Source organism: Rhinatrema bivittatum, chromosome 7, assembly GCF_901001135.1.
Source record: "Rhinatrema bivittatum chromosome 7, aRhiBiv1.1, whole genome shotgun sequence".
Lineage (NCBI taxonomy): Eukaryota > Metazoa > Chordata > Amphibia > Gymnophiona > Rhinatrematidae > Rhinatrema > Rhinatrema bivittatum.
The window spans coordinates 255084739-255103860 of record NC_042621.1 but is presented as its reverse complement, the minus strand read 5'-3'; the positions used below and the strand labels follow the sequence as shown (position 1 = coordinate 255103860).

Here is a 19122-nt window from a genome sequence, read left to right as displayed (position 1 = left end):
TCCAAATCCCTTTTCATGCTGGACGTAAGTGAGGAGTGGAGAGAGGATGGAAGAACTGGCTCCACTGGGACTTCAGTCTATGTCGTACCTCACACAGGTCTACATATGCAACATTTGCAATAGGGCCTAAAGCTCAAGAATGGTGAGGATCTGGCGGGCCGGGACAGTGGTGGCCGCTTGTAGGTGACCTGCAAGTGTTGTCAGAGCAAGCGCCCAGGATTCTGGAAGGAAGGCTCTGTCCTGAATGGTGCCGATATGACCCCGATGAACTGCAAGATATGAGTGGGTTGCAGATTTGATTTCTCGTAGTTGACGAGGAGGCCTAGATTGTCCAGGCAAGATATGGTTCAGAGGAGATTGTTTCAGAGGGTGGACTGGTTGGGGGCCACCAACAGCCAGTCGTCCAGGTAGGGAAAATACTGTATCCCCTGTTCTCAGTTCTAATGTGGACCCTTAGTCCAGAAGGTACTCACCGAGGAATAGTCCTGACGAACTCCTCTCCGGAAGGTGGAGCAGCAATGTCTAGGGTTGTGTCTAGACAAGTGGTAGCAAGCAGGAACTGAGTCCAAGCAGGATCAAGGCAGGCGGCCAGCAAACAAGGTCCGTGTCCAGGCAGGGTCAAGGCAGGCGGCAGGCAAAGCAGAGTTCGGGTCCAGGCAGGGTCAAGGCAGGCGGCAGGCAAAGCAGAGTTCGGGTCCAGGCAGGGTAAAGGCAGGCGGCAGGCAAAGCAAAGTCCGGGTCCAGGCAGGGTCAAGGCAGGCGGCAGGCAAAGCAGAGTCCGGGTCCAGGCAGGTGGCAGGCAAGGCAAAGTCCAGGTCCAGGCAGGGTCAAGGCAGGCGGCAGGCAAGGCAAAGTCCGGGTCCAGGCAGAGTCAAGGCAGGTGGCAGGCAAAGCAGAAAAGAACCAGTAAGCACACAGAAACCTTATTGCAAAGGCGTCTGCTGGAACCCAGGGAGAGGTTTAAATCTCCCTGGGTCTTGACATCATCTTCCGGGGCCGGTCTGGACTGCGCGCCGTGGCCCCTTTAAGAGGCGGGACCTGCCGCACTCTCCCCGACACAGTAGTAGAGACACCGGGGAAAGCATGCCACGGTCCGTGTGCCGCCCGTCGCGCCGGGGGAAGGCCTTGCTCCGGAGCTCCGAGGGAGGTAGGGGGTCCTGGCCGAGGGCTACCTCGGCCAGGAATCGCAACAGTACCCCCCCTCTTACGCCCCCTCCTGGAAGAACCGGGTTTCTCAGGATGCATCAGATGAAAGTGCTGAAGTAAGGCTTTATCCAAAATATTCGCTGATGGTTCCCATGAATTCTCCTCTGGACCAAACCCCTCCCAAGCAATCAGATATTCCCAACGCCTGTGATTACGACGGACATCCAGAATTTCACGTACTTGATAGATCGGATCTTCCTCGGATGCAACAGCTGGTGATCGAGGAGGAATAGCATGGAAGGAAGAAACAACCACTGGTTTCAGCAATGAGATGTGAAACGAATTATGGATCCGAAGACTGGTTGGAAGTCGAAGGCGATAGGTCACGGGTCCCAAACGCTTACTGATAAGGAATGGCCCAATGTACTTGGGAGCGAGTCTCATGGATGGGACCCGAAGGCGAATGTGGCGGGTACTGAGCCAAACTCGGTCTCCTGCATTAAACAGAGGGGAAGGTCGACGATTCTTGTCCGCCATCCGCTTGGCAGCGACAGCCGCCCGTAGAAGTCTGGTATTGGTGGCCTTCCAAAGTTCATGCAACTGCAATGCGGAAAGGTGAGCTGCTGGAGAGGCAACTGAAAGAGGTAGAGGAAGAGGAGGCCGAGGCTGCTTGCCATAGACAATCTGGAACGGGGAATTCCCAGTAGCGGAGTGAATATGGGAATTATGTGAGAACTCGGCCCAGGGTAATAGCGTGGACCAATCATCCTGGCGGTCGTTCATGAATAGGCGAAGAAACAGCTTTAATCCTCTGTTGACCCTTTCAGCCTGCCCATTCCCTTGGGGATGAAAGGCAATGGTAAACTCCAGTTGTACACCAAATTTCTTGCACAGCGCACCCCAGTATTTGGCGGTAAATTGTGGCCCCCTGTCCGATGTTATGTGAAGTGGAAGATCATGTAGGCGAAACACATGAAGAGCGAAGAGCCCAGCCAACTCAGGGGCAGAGGGTAATTTGGGCAAGGGCACAAAGTGGGCCATCTTAGAAAAACGATCTACCACCACCCATATTATTTGATGACCGGAAGGAGGAGGGAGGTCCACAACAAAATCAGTGGATATATGGGTCCATGGTTCCTGAGGTGGTGGAACGGGTCAGAGGAGGCCCCATGGCTGGCCAGGTAACTGTTTTTGTTGAGCACACTTCGGACAGGAATCAATGTAGGCATGCACATCCCGGCGTAAATAGGGCCACCAATAGTAATGTGATAATCTTTCCAAGATACCCGTTCTCCCAGGATGGCCGGCCGTAAGGGAATCGTGTGCCCATGAGAGTACCTTGGGGTGAAGGCGGAGAGGAACCACTGTTTTCCCTGGTGGTGCAGTCTCTGTGGTGGCCAAGATCACCTTGGCTGGATCAATAATGTAGCTGGGGAGGTTAGGTGTGTCATCGGTCTCATGTAGTCGGGAAAGGGCATCTGCACGAACATTCTTGGTTGCGGGGCGATAGCGTAATACAAAATCAAAGCGACTGAAGAATAGCGACCATCGAGCTTGGCGTGGGTTCAGTCGTTGTGCTTTACTAAGGTATTCCAAGTTTTTATGGTCTGTGTAGACCGTAATTGTATGTTGTGCTCCCGGCTTGGGAAAATTTGCGTGAGAAGTAAGAGCAAGGGAGTAACTTCCCCTGATTGGAATGTTGGCTAAGTACAGCTCCTACCGCCATGTCCGAAGCATCCACCTCTACAATAAAAGGACGTGTGGGATCTGGGTGACGGAGACAGGGTTCTTGTAGAAATGCAGTCTTGAGATCCTTAAAGGCTTGAATAGCCTCGTCAGGCCATTTCTTGGGATCCGCCCCCTTCTTGGTCAAGGCCGTGAGAGGTGACACCATGTGAGAAAATCGAGGGATAAAGGTCCTGTAAAAATTAGTGAACCCAAGAAAACGTTGTAGTGCACGAAGTCCTACCGGTTGTGGCCATTCCTGAATGCTAGCCAACTTGTCAGGGTCCATTTGAAACCCAGTGGTAGAAATGATGAATCCCAGAAAAGGTAGTGATTGTCTTTCAAAGAGACATTTCTCCAGTTTTACAAATAGCCGGTTCTCTCTCAGGCATTGAAGAACTTTTCTGACATCTGTGCGATGAGCAGCCAGGCTTTGGGAATAGATTAAGATATCATCAAGATAGATGATTACTCCTTGATTCAACATGTCCCGAAATATCTCATTCATTAAATTTTGGAATACCACCGGGGCATTACAAAGTCCAAACGGCATCACCAGATATTCATAATGGCCGTCACGTGTATTAAACGCCGTCTTCCATTCATCTCCCGGTTTTATCCGAACCAGATTGTATGCCCCGCGTAGGTCTAGTTTGGTAAATACTTTAGCTCCATGAAGGCAATCTAGTAACTCCGGAATCAGTGGAAGAGGATATCGATCCTTGCGAGTTATCGCATTAAGTCCTTGGTAATCAATGCATGGTCTCAACGATCCATCTTTCTTGGGGACAAAGAAGAACCCTGCTCCCGCTGGAGATGACGATGGTCGTATAAATCCTCGTTCAAGATTGTCTTTAATGTATTGAATCACCACGGAGAGACAGAAGAATTAAATCAGTCCCAAAGCATCCAAATTTTTAAATATGCAAGTGTTTTTATTTATCAAGTCGGCAACTCCATTGCTCAAAGATGCAGAATTAACTTAACACCGGGTCCCCCGACACGGACCCGTGTTTCGCCAAACGCGGCTGCGTCGGGGGGGAACAGTGAATTCTCAATGGCATTCAAACTAGAATTAAAAGAAAAACTATTAAAGTATTTTACACTGAGACTGATAACAAAGGTGGATCCTATATTGTCAAGACATATATACTCTCTCTATTTAATTCAATTTAATTCAATTTATTTAATTTATTTCAATTTAATTTATTCAATTTAATTTATTCAATTTAATTTATTTTAATTTATTCAATTTTAATTTATTCAATTTAATTCAATTTATTTATTTATAATAAAATTTATTTATTTATAATAAAATTTATTCAATTTTAATTTATTCAATTTAATTCAATTTATTTAATTCAATTTAATTCAATTTAATTCTCTATTTTATTCAAGACATATATACTCTCTCTATTTAATCCCCTGCTTCTTTTTCTATGCTCCAAGTTGTATTACTCCCTTGTTTTATTGTAACTGCATTCCTTAGCCTTCTCTTGTTTAATGTGTTAATGTTTTATCATTACTATTATCATTATTTATTACTATTATTAGGATCAATGTTATTTTTTACCTTTTTGTTCCCTATCCACTTGTTAAATGTAAACCGGCATGATGCGATATTTATCGCGAATGCCGGTATAGAAAAACTTAAAATAAATAATAAATAAATAAATAAGACGATAAATGCAGTATCACATTGATAAAGACTTTTAAAATCTTTTATATATAATTTATTACCCATAGGAAAAGCAAACAGTGCTTCTTTAAATCAAAAGATTTTTAACTTAAAATATGGTTCATCAAATCAAATTCAATTAACGGCACCAAACGGACACGAAGGTCAAAACTTAAAAACTATGAGTGTCTATCCTAGAAATGATAACAGGTTATGAAACGCATGATATACATTTATAAATTTATGAAAAATCAAACTTCATGCAATAAGTCAAATTTTATCTATTTTTGTATGGTCCAGATATATATATAAAGAAATCTAATCGCATGTCAAGAGCAAAAGCGGGTTACCTTTAAATTTAGAGTTTTAGACGGCGTTTTCGGCAAGGAGAGCCCAGAACGCCGACATTGCTCGATATTTAAAGGGTCAGGATTGGCGCCAGAATTTATTACCCATAGGAAAAGCAAACAGTGCTTCTTTAAATCAAAAGATTTTTAACTTAAATTATAGTTCATCAAATCAAATTCAATTAACGGCACCAAACGGACACGAAGGTCAAAACTTAAAAACCATGAGTGACTATCCTAGAAATGATAGCAGGTTATGAAACGCATGATATACATTTATAAATTTATAAAAAATCAAACTTCATGCAATAAGTCAAATTTTATCTATTTTTGTATGGTCCGGATATATATAAAGAAATCTAATCGCATGTCAAGAGCAAAAGCGGGTTACCTTTAAATTTAGAGTTTTAGACGGCGTTTTCGGCAAGGAGAGCCCAGAACGCCGACATTGCTCGATATTTAAAGTGTCAGGATTGGCGCCAAAACACTAACCAATCAAAAATAGGTTACCAAGGTAACGCCCAGCCATTCAGAATCCAGCACGCCCAGGGGAACAGCAGCAATCTGTCAAAGAAAGTATTGCCACTCGATTTCATTGTTGAGACCCGCAGGGGTGAGACTATTTAATTTAAAAATCCATTTTTGTTCCCTGCGTGCTAGTATATCAGAGAAACAACCTCCTCGTGATGGTGGCAAAACTACATCGAGAACATAAAATTTAATATCAGATTCAGTGTGTCCCATAGACGTCCAATGTGTGACTAAAGGAGCTGTTTCTCTACTGTTTTTTATATTCGAACGATGTTCAATGATGCGAGTTCGAATTGGACGAGATGTCTTGCCCATATATAATTTTGCACACGGACATATAATTATGTAGATCACACCTTTGGTTTGACATGTTGAAGTGAAATTTAAATTATGTCTAGCGTGTGATCCAGGATGTTCAAAAACAGTTAAATTGGACGTCAAAGGACACACTGAGCAGTGTCCGCATGGACCATGACCTAAATTTTGAGTTGTTTCGGTTGCAGTAGGCTCCAACAATTGAGAATGTACCAAAACATCCTTAAGATTGATTTAAAGAAGCACTGTTTGCTTTTCCTATGGGTAATAAATTCTGGCGCCAATCCTGACCCTTTAAATATCGAGCAATGTCGGCATTCTGGGCTCTCCTTGCCGAAAACGCCGTCTAAAACTCTAAATTTAAAGGTAACCCGCTTTTGCTCTTGACATGCGATTAGATTTCTTTATATATATATCTGGACCATACAAAAATAGATAAAATTTGACTTATTGCATGAAGTTTGATTTTTCATAAATTTATAAATGTATATCATGCGTTTCATAACCTGTTATCATTTCTAGGATAGTCACTCATAGTTTTTAAGTTTTGACCTTCGTGTCCGTTTGGTGCCGTTAATTGAATTTGATTTGATGAACCATATTTTAAGTTAAAATCTTTTGATTTAAAGAAGCACTGTTTGCTTTTCCTATGGGTAATAAATTATATATAAAAGATTTTAAAAGTCTTTATCAATGTGATACTGCATTTATCGTCTTGACAATATAGGATCCACCTTTGTTATCAGTCTCAGTGTAAAATACTTTAATAGTTTTTCTTTTAATTCTAGTTTGAATGCCATTGAGAATTCACTGTTCCCCCCCGACGCAGCCGCGTTTGGCGAAACACGGGTCCGTGTCGGGGGACCCGGTTTTAAGTTAATTCTGCATCTTTGAGCAATGGAGTTGCCGACTTGATAAATAAAAACACTTGCATATTTAAAAATTTGGATGCTTTGGGACTGATTTAATTCTTCTGTCTCTCCGTGGTGATTTACATATTGATTGTGGAGAGCAGCTTTCGCTCCTTTTGATGTTTATGGACTTTAATGTATTGAGACATAGCCAGGGATTCTGGCCCCGATAATGGGTACACTCGCCCTCTAGGTGGACATGCAGCAGATTTATGGCACAATCAAAGGTACGGTGTGCCGGAAGGGTCTCCGTGTTTCCTTGGAAAAAACATCCATGAAATCTGCGTATTGCGGAAGGGGTCGGAGTCTAGTAGCCGCTATTTGGATCTTGGGTTGAGGTCTCTGATTCAGACAGGTAGAGAAACATTCTGGTCCCCAAGCTGTACTCTGAAGAGTTCTCCAGTCAATGATGGGTGCGTGTTTCTGTAGCCAGGGGAGGCCCAATACCACCGGATGAACTGTTTTTTGTAAAATGAAGAAGGATATCTCCTCCCTATGGAGGACCCCCGTATGGAGTGTTATCGGGGCGGTACAGGAAGTGACTTGACCCGGAAGATTCTCCCCCTGGATCGATGAGATATATAGGGGTGTCTCGCAAGGAAGTATTGGAAGTTGTAGTTGGTGAACCAAGTCTTCTAAAATAAAAAGTTTCCTCCTGAACCTGAATCAATGAGGGCTAGAGTTGTAAGGTACCCATGGAGGTAATGTAGTGTGACCGGAACAATACAGTGGGGGGCAAGATTGCTCCCTAGGGTCAGCCCCTCTAAGACACCTAGGTCCGATAGTTTCCCGGACGTTCGGGACATTGAGCTAATAGATGTCCCTTATTACCGCAATAAAGACAAAGTCCCATCCGTCTTCGACGTTGCTTCTCTTTGGTAGTCAGATGGCTCCTACCCAACTGCATGGGCTCTTCCCTGCCCTTGGAAGAGGTTTCGGAAGTGGTAGGATGAACCATGGGGCGGAAGAAGGTAGGGGCCAATGGAACCGTACGACGGTAGGATCTAGACCAGTGGTTCTCAACCCTGTCCTGGGGACCCCCCCAGCCAGTCGGGTTTTCATGATATCCACAATGAATATGCATGTTATGGAGGCAGTGTATGCAAATTTTCTCTCATGCATATTCATTGTGGATATCATGAAAACCCGACTGGCTGGGGGGGTCCCCCAGGACAGGGTTGAGAACCACTGATTTAGACTGTTTGGCTCGTTGCTGAAGCTGTCGATCGATACGACCCGCGAGATCAATTAATGCCTCAAGGTCATCTGGAATCTCTCGTGCCACCAACTCATCTTTAATACGAGGAGAAAGTCCTTCCACAAAGATCCCTCTTAAGCAATCAGTCTGCCATCCCAGCTCGGATGCCAAGGTGCGGAACTCTACTGCGAAATCAGCCAAAGTACGGGTGCCTTGACGGAGATTAAGGAGTTCCGAGGAGGCAGTAGACAGTCATCCTGGTTCATCGAATATTTGGCGAAAGATCCAAACGAATCGTGGCAGGTCACCCAAAATGGAGTCCCCACGTTCCCAGATTGGGGATGCCCAGGCTAGGGCTTTCCCATCTAGCAAGGAAATGATGAAGGACGTCTTAACCCGATCTGTAGGGAATTGTTGTTTCTGTAGCGAGAACCGGATGAAGCAATGGTTCAGAAATCCTCGACATTGTTTGGCATCCCTGGCATATCGAGGTGGAGCAGGCAAGTGGGTTACAGCACTAGTACTGTTCGGAATTGCAGGAGTAGGAACAGCAGCCTCTGCTCCTCGGACCGCATCAAGTCGGTTTGCCAAACGTTCAACCGTCGCAGTCAAATTCTCTAGGCACTGTTGTTGCTGTTGCCTTTGTTGCATAAGTTGTTGAGCCAGGCCTGGAATAGCCTGGAGACCTGTCAAGTCCACCGGGTCCATGGCCTTTGCAATCTGTTCTCAGTTCTAATGTGGACCCTTAGTCTGGAAGATACTCACCGAGGAATAGTCCTGACGAACTCCTCTCCGGAAGGTGGAGCAGCAATGTCTAGGGTTGTGAATAGACAAGTGGTAGCAAGCAGGAACTGAGTCCAAGCAGGATCAAGGCAGGAGGCCAGCAAACAAGGTCCGGGTCCAGGCAGGGTCAGGGCAGGTGGCTGGCAAAACAGAGTCCAGGTCCAGGCAGGGTCAAGGCAGGCAAAGCAAAGTCCTGGTCCAGGCAGGGTCAAGGTAGGCGGCAGGCAAAGCAGAGAAGAACCAGTAAGCACACAGGAACCTTATTGCAAAGGCGTCTGCTGGAACCCAGGGAGAGGTTTAAATCTCCTTGGGTCTTGACGTCATCTTCCGGGGCCGGCCTGGACTGCGCGCCACGGCCCCTTTAAGAGGCGGGACCTGCCGCACTCTCCCAGGCGCAGTAGTAGAGACGCCGGGGAAAGCATGCCATGGTCCGTGAGCTGCCCGTCGCGCCGGGGGAAGGCCTCGCTCCAGAGCTCCGAGGGAGGTAGGGGGTCCTGGCCGAGGGCTACCTCGGCCAGGAATCACAACATCCCCTGTTACCGAAGGTGAGCCACGCTATTGCTAGGCATTTGGTGAAAACTCTGGGGGTGGAGGAGAGGCCGAATGGGAGAACCTTGTACTGGAAGTAGAAACTGTTGACAATGAAACATAGGTATTGCCAAGATGAAGGATACATCGATATATAAGCATTCGCATCTTTCAGATCCAGTGAGCACATCCAATCTCTGGGCCGAAGGAAGGATAGGATGAACTTGAGGGATGTCATCTTGAATTTTTCCCTCGTCAGGTACTTGTTGAGAGAACGTAGGTCCAGGATAGGATGGAAGCCACCTGATTTCTTGGGAATAAGGAAGTATTGGGACTAAAATCCCTGATGGTGCTGCGAGGAGGGCAGCTCTCGAATGCATAGCTGCTGGAGTAGATGGTTGATCTCCTGTAGCAGAAGTCCGCATTGCGCATCGAGGTGTTTTTGGTGGACCAGGTGAGGTAAGGATGGAAGAGAAAGGAAGTTGAGGGAGTTTCCTTCCCGCATGATTTGTAAGACCCAAAGGTCGGATGTGATGTTTTCCCAGGCTGGAAGAATTTGGGAGAGCCTGCCTCCTACTGAAGTTGGTGGTAACGGTGGGGACAAATTCCTTAAAAACCTTGAGGGGCTTTAGGGGGATGGGAATCTGCTGACAGTCAAAGCTGCCAAGGGGGGCAGGAATGCTGTCGCTGTCCCTGCTGCTGTGAAGGCTGCTGGTGATTTGGCTGGTATGACGGGGGCAAGTAAGATGGGTATGGACAGTATGAACAATGTGGGTAAAGTGGTTTTCTGTAGGAGGAAAAGGAGTGTTTTGATGAAGCTGCGTCCGAGGACGTGGTCAGAGACTTGACAACCACCTTCTGTTCTTTAAGTTGTGTGACCAGTTCTGTCAACTTGTCCCCAAAGAGACTGTCCGGGAGACAAGGAAAGTCCACCAGCTTTTTGTGAACATCGTCATGAATGGCGCTTGTTCGCAAACATGACAAGCATCGAGCTACAATAGCATTGGATTTCGCTGAGGTGTCAAATCCCTCATATACAGAGTGAAGAAGGTATTGTAATCCTTCCTCCATGTCGTGAAACTCCTGTGGGGGTCGACTGTCTGGGGACGCGACCTACAACAGGGGTTTTAGAGACTGGAGACAATCATAAAGATACTGTGTCATATAAAATTGGTGCTGCTCTATCTTGGCGTTCAGCATGCCAGATTGGAATGCCTTTTTACCGAAGTCATTCAGGTACTTGCAGTCCTTGCCGGGGGGGGGGCGGGTGAATTTGAATGTAGTCTAGACTTCTTTGCTCTCTGCACCGCGGATTCAACCACGATACAGGCATGAGGGAGCTGGACCATGGAATGAAATGGTGATTGACGTATATGGAATTTGAGATCTATTTTATGGGAAGTTGGCTGTCCCGAAAAGGGGGATTTGCAGGCCTTGGTCATCATAGTATCCAGGACAGTGTGGGAAGGCATGGCTGTAGGCTCCACAGGAGTGTCGAAAATCCTTAGGATCCCTATCATCTCCTGTCTGGGGTCAGGGACTTTCCGGGTTTCCACCTCCAGGCATTGCCCCACCTTTTCCAGGAATTTAGAATAGGAAAGATCCTCTGGCTGAGAGACAGGCTCGGATGGTATCTCGGCAGGGTCTGAGGGGTACCTTGTGGAGGAGCCCGGCTAAGTGGATGGTTTGGGGGAATCCTCTGCAGGAGGAGACGGCGGCGGAGGCTGTCCGGCCGGTGAAAGCCCTGGGCTGGGGCTGCTCTGCGGTGACCTCAGGGTGTCCATGGGCCTGTCGGGTGGGTGTTGACCCTGTTGCTCCACAGTTGTGAGAAACTGTGTTAGTATCATTGAAATTTGTGATATAGCCTGAGAGGCCATGTTTGTCAGAGAAAGTGGCCTTGGTTGTGTTAGAGTGCCTTTCGGGGATATTACCGCCAACAAAATGTTGGTGTCTGGACCCCTGGGTCGAGTGGTGTCCACAGGAAGCCGTCTTTCCTTTTCCCGTAAGGGTTCCTGAAGGTCTGATTGCTTCAGGTGTTGGGACGCCATGGAAAGGACACAGAAGATGGACGAGGCTGAGGAACTTTGGGAGACAGCTGGTGAAGAAGGTCCTCCATCTAAGTTGATCACCAAAAGGGGAGAAGGCTCCCTGGGACACATATGCCTCGAAGAATGCTTTTTAGGTGTTGTGTCCGTTGCTGCTCGACGCCCTCATTCCATCCTCTTACCTCTGTGGAGACTCACTCTGGGTCTGATGGACGGTTAGCTGCCGCTGTGTCTTCTTGCCGTCTCCCTCCGGCATCCCCGGACCGGCACGACCTGCGGATCCGCCATGTTGCCTGATGATGTAGGGTGCGCGCTCGCTCCGAATAATGTACCAGCAAGGGCGCGAACCTCGGGGGTGTCCCCCTGGGATGACGTCATCCGCTTCAAATATAAAAGGTCTCGGTATTCGTTAATGAATCGAGCTAGCAAGGGGATTGCTTCGGCTTTTCTCCCAAGCTACTCTGCCTCTCGGACTTACCAGGGGTACCCGCTCCTCGGGGGCCTCGCTCTCTTTTCTTTATTTCAGATTGCAGATAGGAACCGGTACTTGCTCCTCGAGGGCCCATGTTCCTGAACACTCTGAAGATTCTCTACTGCCTGGAAGCTATTGCAGATACAGACATTTGTGAGTTACCATCGCTCTCTCAGAGCTTTTCCTGGAACCAGGTACTCGCTCCTCGAGGGCCTAACCCTTTCCAGCAACTGAGCTTCTTTAAGACCTTATGTGAGTTTTAGCATCCAGTTCTGGCTATGAACACAGCATACCCTGTCTACTCACTATCTATAGTTTCTCTACAGCTCAGCAACCCTGGGATCGCTGTTCCAGTACCTGAGGGACTTCAGCCCTGCCAGGCATATCAGCTCCCTACTGCCACCTCTGGTGGTTCTACTAACCTGTCTAATAAAAGAATTATCTGTGTCTGTCTCCATACCCAAGCCTAGCCGGTGGTCCCTCTCATGATATCCTCCTGGGGGCGCAGTCATCTGCCATCGGCCCAAGGATCCACCTATCTAGATTCCTCTACAGCTAAGTGCCCTCTCCAAGCACTCCACTGGTAACAGATTGCTACTCCTTACCCATCAGGAGCCTTCAGCAACAGATTCATAACAGATTGCAACTCCGCAGTCTATACCTTAATGGATTGTTAACTACTCCCTCTACAGGAGCTGAGCATATCAGATTGCTAACTCCTCCTTCCACAGGAGCAGATTCATTACAGATTGCTAACTCCTCCCTTCTTGAGGAGTAGAGCATAACAGATTGCTAACTCCTCCTTCCACAGGAGCCAGTTCCATAACAGATTGCTCACTCCTCCTTCCACAGGAGCCGATTCATAACATTAGGTAGATTGGGGCGCCATGCGTTGGATGCTGCGGCGGCAGCGTCGAGTGCTGGCACTTCGATGGTGTGTGTGCGGGCACCGGTGGTGCGTCGTGGGGTCGCCTCTTCGACGCAGGTGCGTCAGAGATGCATCGGTGCTCCAATGATCATTGACACGTCTCCAGCACCGTGCTTCGGTGTCAAGTAAGCTCGCTTCGGTGCTGACCCGGACGAGCCAGGAGGTTCGACCAAGGAGGCTCGACGCTGGGAGGGTCCCTTAGATGTCCAGGGGGCATCGGAGAGGATCTGGCCAACTCCTCCGAAGGGGCATCGGAGCCTGACGCCGCTTCTTTCAACTGGGCATTGCAGGCAGCCCTTTGCTGCTGGGCCCAGGGAGACATGCGGCCGCAGTCCCAGCAGTTCGGCTGGTCATGATCCAGGCCCAGGCAGATGTAGCATCTGTCATGTCCGTCCATGACTGACATTTTGCCACACTGGCAAAACTTGAAGCCTGGTGAACTCGGCATGTCGAATTGACGGTGGTTTTCTTTTGTCAGAAACTTCTCTGAGAGAGAGTGAGCTCCACATGCACTCAGTCACGTGGAAAAAAATGGACAGAGGAGACTTGGGGAAGTGCGGGAAGATACAAGCAGGTGCACCTCACTGACAAAGATCAGTGATCTTTGAGAGTTCCGCCACCTAGAGGCACAGAGGACGTTCCAGACAGCATGACTAATTCATGCTGCTTATCTACGGGAAAACTCATTCACTAAGTTTTATTCCCATAAACCCAGAATGGGAGAAAAGCTGCAGTGAATGAGACCTACAGTGTGCTACAGAAATAAATATTAGACCTGCAGTTTTCGACTTTAACATTTATTTATTTATAAACTTTTATATACCATTGTTTGAACATGCCATCACAACAGTTTACAAGCAAGAAAAATAAAAATAGAAAAATGGTAAAAAAAAACAAACTGTAAAATAATAAAAATACAATTACAATTCAATAAAAATAATAAATTAAACATTGGGGTCAAATACTTAAATAATTAAATGATTAGATATGTAAGTAAGAAAAAGCCATCTAAATCATAAAAACTGAATAAAAATAAAAATTATTACAAAGATAAAAATAACAATACTAAGAACATATTAAAAATAAAGTAATCATAAACAGTAAGAACTCAATTAAAGGTGGTCAAAAATAATCCAAATAAATATCATTATAAAATGGTGCAGTGCCAATGGAATAAAATTAAAATATTAGCCAATGCCCTCCCTTGTACACTTGCTCGAAGAGCCAAGTTTTAAGATATTTTCTGAACAATTTTAAGTCACTTTGTAACCTTAGGTTCACCGGGAGAGTGTTCCACAGTCCAGATCCTGCTAGCGAGATTGCTCTTTCTCTACCCGAAGTGAATCTTGCTGTAGATATCGAGGGTATTGATAAAAGCCCTTTGTTAGCCAATCTAAGGTTGCGTTGCGGTGTATGGAGTCGTACCACAGCGTTCAACCATTTTATTTGATTGCCATAAATTGCTTTATGCAAAATACAGAGTACCTTATACTCAATGCGTTTTTCGATTGGTAACCAGTGTAATTTTAGAATGGGGGTAATGTGTTCTGTTTTATTGCAACCAGTTAGTATTCTAGCGGCAGCATTTTGAAGAATTTTTAGAGGTCCAATCGTGGATTTGGGTAAACCAAACAAGAGGGAGTTTCAGTAGTCTGTGCCAGTGAAAATTAGTGCTTGAAGAATTGTTCTGAAGTCATTAAGATGTAACAGTGGTTTAAGGCTTTTAGCACAACTAATTTACTGAAACCTTCTTTAATCTTAATTGATATATGTTTTTTAAAGTTTAACTCAGGGTCAATCCAAATGCCAACATCTCTGACTTTGTCATCTAATTTAATTAAAAATGTATCGAGCATTTTCACTATGGAGAGAAAACATGAAGGATTTATCTTCTACATGGGAAAAGCCTGCTTCAAAGTGTTTAAAAAGAAACATGCTGTAATGAAAAAACAAAAGATATGTAGTCCTCAGTGCGGAAACTAACCCTAATCTCATTCATATACCTGCTTTGCTCATAGCTGTCACTAGGTACTATACCTGCTTGAAGTTGCCTAGAAGATAATTAATGGTGATCCAGCCATAGGCTCCTTCTTCCTGCCCTGTGATGATTCTACTGCCCTGAAAATCAAAGGGAAACAAACGCAGACTCTTCTCCACTGATGACAGGACTGCGTCAGCAACATCGCTGTTACCTAACCTAAACACAGAGAAATAAAATTTTACAAAAATCAGGGCCTCACTTATGTTCCTAAGTTTCAGGTACCTAAATTTAGATAGATTTTCAGCTGAAAATTCACTAGTTATAGATAATTTTCAAAAGGGATGATTTGGGTGCCTAATTCTTTCCTTTGAAAATTGACCCCTTAGTAATTCTATGATTTTTAACAGAATCTTTCAACCTGTTTGTTCAACAGTAAGAGCATCAACAATGTATGGTTCAGGACTTCCCAAACCTGTCCTGGTGCAAATGTTGCTTACCTGTAACATGTGTTCTCATAGGACAGCAGGATGTTAGTCCTCACCTATGGGTGACATCACAGGATGGAGCCCAATCATGGAACACTTTTGTCAAAGTTTCTAGAACTTTGACTGGCACCTACTGGGCATGCCCAGCATGGCACTAAACCTGCAGCCAGCAGGGGTCCCCCTTCAGACTTGTTTAAAGCTACAGGAAGTGCCAAAAAATAAAATAAGAAAACGTAACGAACCCAACACCTGGGATGGCGGGCAGGTTTCGTGAGGACTAATATCCTGCTGTCCTGTGAGAACACTTGTTACAGGTAAGCAACATTTGCTTTCTCACAGGACAAGCAGGATGGTAGTCCTCACATATGGGTGAGTACCGAGCTGAGGATGTCTGAGAAATGCACCAAATGTACCCAAAATGTGCAATAGGCACAAGGGCTGTAAAGGTATGGAGAGAACTCCAGGTAGCAGCCCTGCAAATGTCAGGAAGCGGCACCGAGTGTAGGTGTGCTACTGAAGTTGCCATGGCCCTCACAGAGTGTGCTTTAATACGGTCTTGAAGTGGAATGCCTGCTTGCTGATAGCAAAAAGATATGCAGTCCGCTAACCAGGAGGAGAGAGTCTGCTTACCCACAGGCTGCCCCAATTTGATGGAATGGAAAGAGACAAACAATTGAGTGCTTTTCCTGTGGGCAGCTGTACGGTCTAGACAGAACGCTAGAGCCCGTTTACAGTCAAGGGTATGCAGAGCCTGTTCTCCTGGATTGGAGTGGGGCCTGGGAAAGAAGGTAGATAGTATAATGGATTGATTGATGTGAAACTCCGATACTAACTTAGGTAAGAACCTAGGGTGAGTGCGGAGTACTGCCCGGTCCTGCAGACGTTTAGTGTAAGGCAGATAGTGAACTTAACTAGGGCCTGTAACTCAATAACTCTGCGAACAGATGTTATTGCCAAAAGAAAAATCACTTTCCATGTGAGAAAGTGAAGATCACAGGATTGGAGAGGCTCGAATAGTGGTTTCATGAGCCAACCTAAAACCAGATTGAGGTCCCAAGAAGGGGCCGGAGGACGCAGTGGAGGCTTTAGGTGAAGCAAGCCTTTCAGAAAACATGTTACAAGGGGTTGTACCGAAGTAGGAATGTCCCTGACACCTCTATGGAAGGCGGCCACCGCATTCTGATGGAGGAAGTTTTTAGACCTGATTCTGACAAGTGCCATAGATAGTCTAGGTAAATGGGTCAAGGGATTGAGAAGAACACCATTACTGATACCTGTTCCATTTGTAGAGGTACAACTTTCTCATGGAAGGCTTCCGTGAAGCAATCAGGACACGGGAAACTGGCTCCGAAAGGTTAAGTGGATGAAGAATTAACCTTTCAACATCCAGGCCGTCAGGGACAACACTTGAAGATTGGGGTGGCGTAGGCACCTATCGTTCTGAGTGATCAGAAGCGGGTCCTTTCCCAAGGGAATGTGCCTGCGAATGGCGAGATCCTGAAGTATTGGAAAACACACTTGGCGAGGCCAGGATCATGCATTCTTGTCCTGACGTAACTTCACGAGAGTCTTCGATAGAAGTGGATGTGGAGGAAATGCATATAGGAGACCGGTTGCCCATGAGAAGGAGAATGCATCTCTTGGCTGAGAGTGTTGGCTGCGAGTGAGAGAGCAAACGTTCTGTACTTTGCGGTTTTGAGGTGACGCAAAGAGGTCTATGTGAGGATAACCCCAACTTTGGAATATTGAGTCCGCCACTGTGGGGTTGAGGGACCACTCGTGCGGATGGAAAGTGCGTCTTAGCTTGTCTGCCAACACATTGTCCACTCCCAGCAAGTAGGTGGCCCTAAGGTACATCGAATGGGAGAGGGCCTCCGCCCATATCTGTGCAGCTTCTTGACACAGTAGGTAGGAGCCAGTTGATGTATCATATGGCCACCTGGTTGTCCATCTGAATCAGGATGATGTGATTGGAAAGGTGATCCTGAAACACTCTGAGAGTATATCTGATTGCTCGCAGCTCCAGGAAATTGATTTGGTGTTTGGCTTCCTCTGGAGACCAAGTTCCTTGTGTCTGCAAATCAGTAACATGGGCTCCCCAGCCGAGGTTGGAAGCATCGGTGATGAGAATTATTTGAGGGTCTGGAGCCTGGAAGGGCAGGCCTTGGAGGAGATTGATCTGATTTTGCCACTAGGCTAGAGACTGATGAAGTGAGTCTGTGATGAGGACAGTGGTCGATAGAGGTTGGACGGACTGAGTCCATTGTGACCTTAGAGTTCATTGCATGACTCTCATGGCCAAGCGGGCCATTGGGGTAACCTGTACTGAGGACGCCATGTGTTCTAGCACAGTGGTTCTCAACCTTTTTTTGGCCGGGACACACCTGACAGATGGTTCTCACATGCGTGACACACTGAGCATGTGACCGTCACGGGGCTAAATGTAAACATGCACTCTGCATCCACAGGAATCCCCTCAACCCCCCGCAATGAGTGCAGAGCAGATCTAGGGCATTACCCTGTACAACTCGCCATACAAAATAAGATATTCTGGTTCTGATGACATCTCAGTAAAAGCAAAACAAACTCCCTTTACTACCAGGCACAATAGCCCTTCTTATGAAAAGACAGTAATTTACCACTAATGCATATCCTATTGAGAAAACACAACAAATAAGATTGATACAAAAGCCTACATGCTAGTAAAATATCTCACCTCTGTCACACACCCAGAACTGACCTTCACCAAGTACAGAAAGACCACACATTATAAATATGGAGACAGAAACTGGAATGGAAAACCAAAAAAGCCACTCTGCATGCAGTGCAAACCTAGAGAAATGGAAAGAGAAATATAGCACCTAACATAGTCCCAGGATCTGCAATAATGCACACAAACTAACCCGCACAAAGATACACCTGTATTATGGAACACACTCAACCAGTAACAACCCTATCTAAGGAATACAACTATTAAACCAGGCCCTAAACACTAATACATTTCCTATTGGGAAAACAGAATAAGCCAAGCTGCTATAGCGCCCCACACAGAAATAATTGTAAAGCTTTACTAAAAATGTTACAAAACAGCTGCTGAACAGAATATCCAACAATTAAAAACTCATAAAAATTATTAAAACATGTCCAAATATCAATAAAATATTTCAAAACAGCAGACATCGCATAATACCCAATAATTAAAATGGCAATCAAGAAAAATAAATTTAAAAAGCCACCTTTTCTTACCCTCTCCAGCAACTCTCCTACTCCTTTCCCTTCCAGGCCAATAGCACTCACAGGAAGCAGCAAGGGCTGCTGAAGCTTTGTCCTCACAGTCCTCTTCCTTAGCGCCCACAACCAGTCACTCACACACATAACTCCAATTAGACCCCACGAACAGTCTCGGTCTCTCTCACCTCCCTGACCAGTCTCTCTCTCAATCACACTCATGGTCTCTTATATACAAGCTCTCAATCACACACAAATGCTCTCACACCCACACCAGCTCTCACCCAGGCTTCCATTCACACCCACACACACCAGCTCTCACCCAAGCACCCATTCACACCCACACACACCACCTCTCACCCAAGCACCCATTCACACCCACACACACCAGCTCTCACCCAGGCTCTCATTCACACACAGACACCCCAGCTCTCACCCAGGCACTCATTCACACACAGACACCCCAGCTCTCACCCAGGCACTCATTCACACACAGACACACCAGCTCTCACCCAGGCACCCATTCACACCAGTTCTCACCCAGGCTTCCATTCACACCAGCTCTCAACCAGGCACCCATTCACACACAGACACACCAGCTCTCACCCAGGCACCCATTCACACACAGACACACCAGCTCTCACTCAGGCACCCATTCACACACAGAGACACCAGCTCTCACCCAGGCACCCATTCACACACAGACACACCAGTTCTCACCCAGGCACCCATTCACACCAGTTCTCACCCAGGCTCCCATTCACACCAGTTCTCACCCAGGCACTCATTCATACACAGACACACCAGCTCTCACCCAGGCA

The 19122-nt window shown here is 46.3% G+C and overlaps 1 protein-coding gene across 4 annotated transcripts in view; it reads right to left on the bottom strand.

Moving 5' to 3' along the window:
* Nucleotides 1–19122, bottom strand: part of ENTPD1 (ectonucleoside triphosphate diphosphohydrolase 1) — a 597993-nt gene that overhangs the window by 162005 nt on the left and 416866 nt on the right. For all 4 annotated transcript variants that reach the window (XM_029610060.1, XM_029610058.1, XM_029610059.1 and 1 more), the window contains one exon: nucleotides 14645–14804. In XM_029610060.1, the coding sequence (XP_029465920.1) occupies nucleotides 14645–14804 (160 nt within the window). The remainder of the gene's footprint in view (nucleotides 1–14644; nucleotides 14805–19122) is intronic.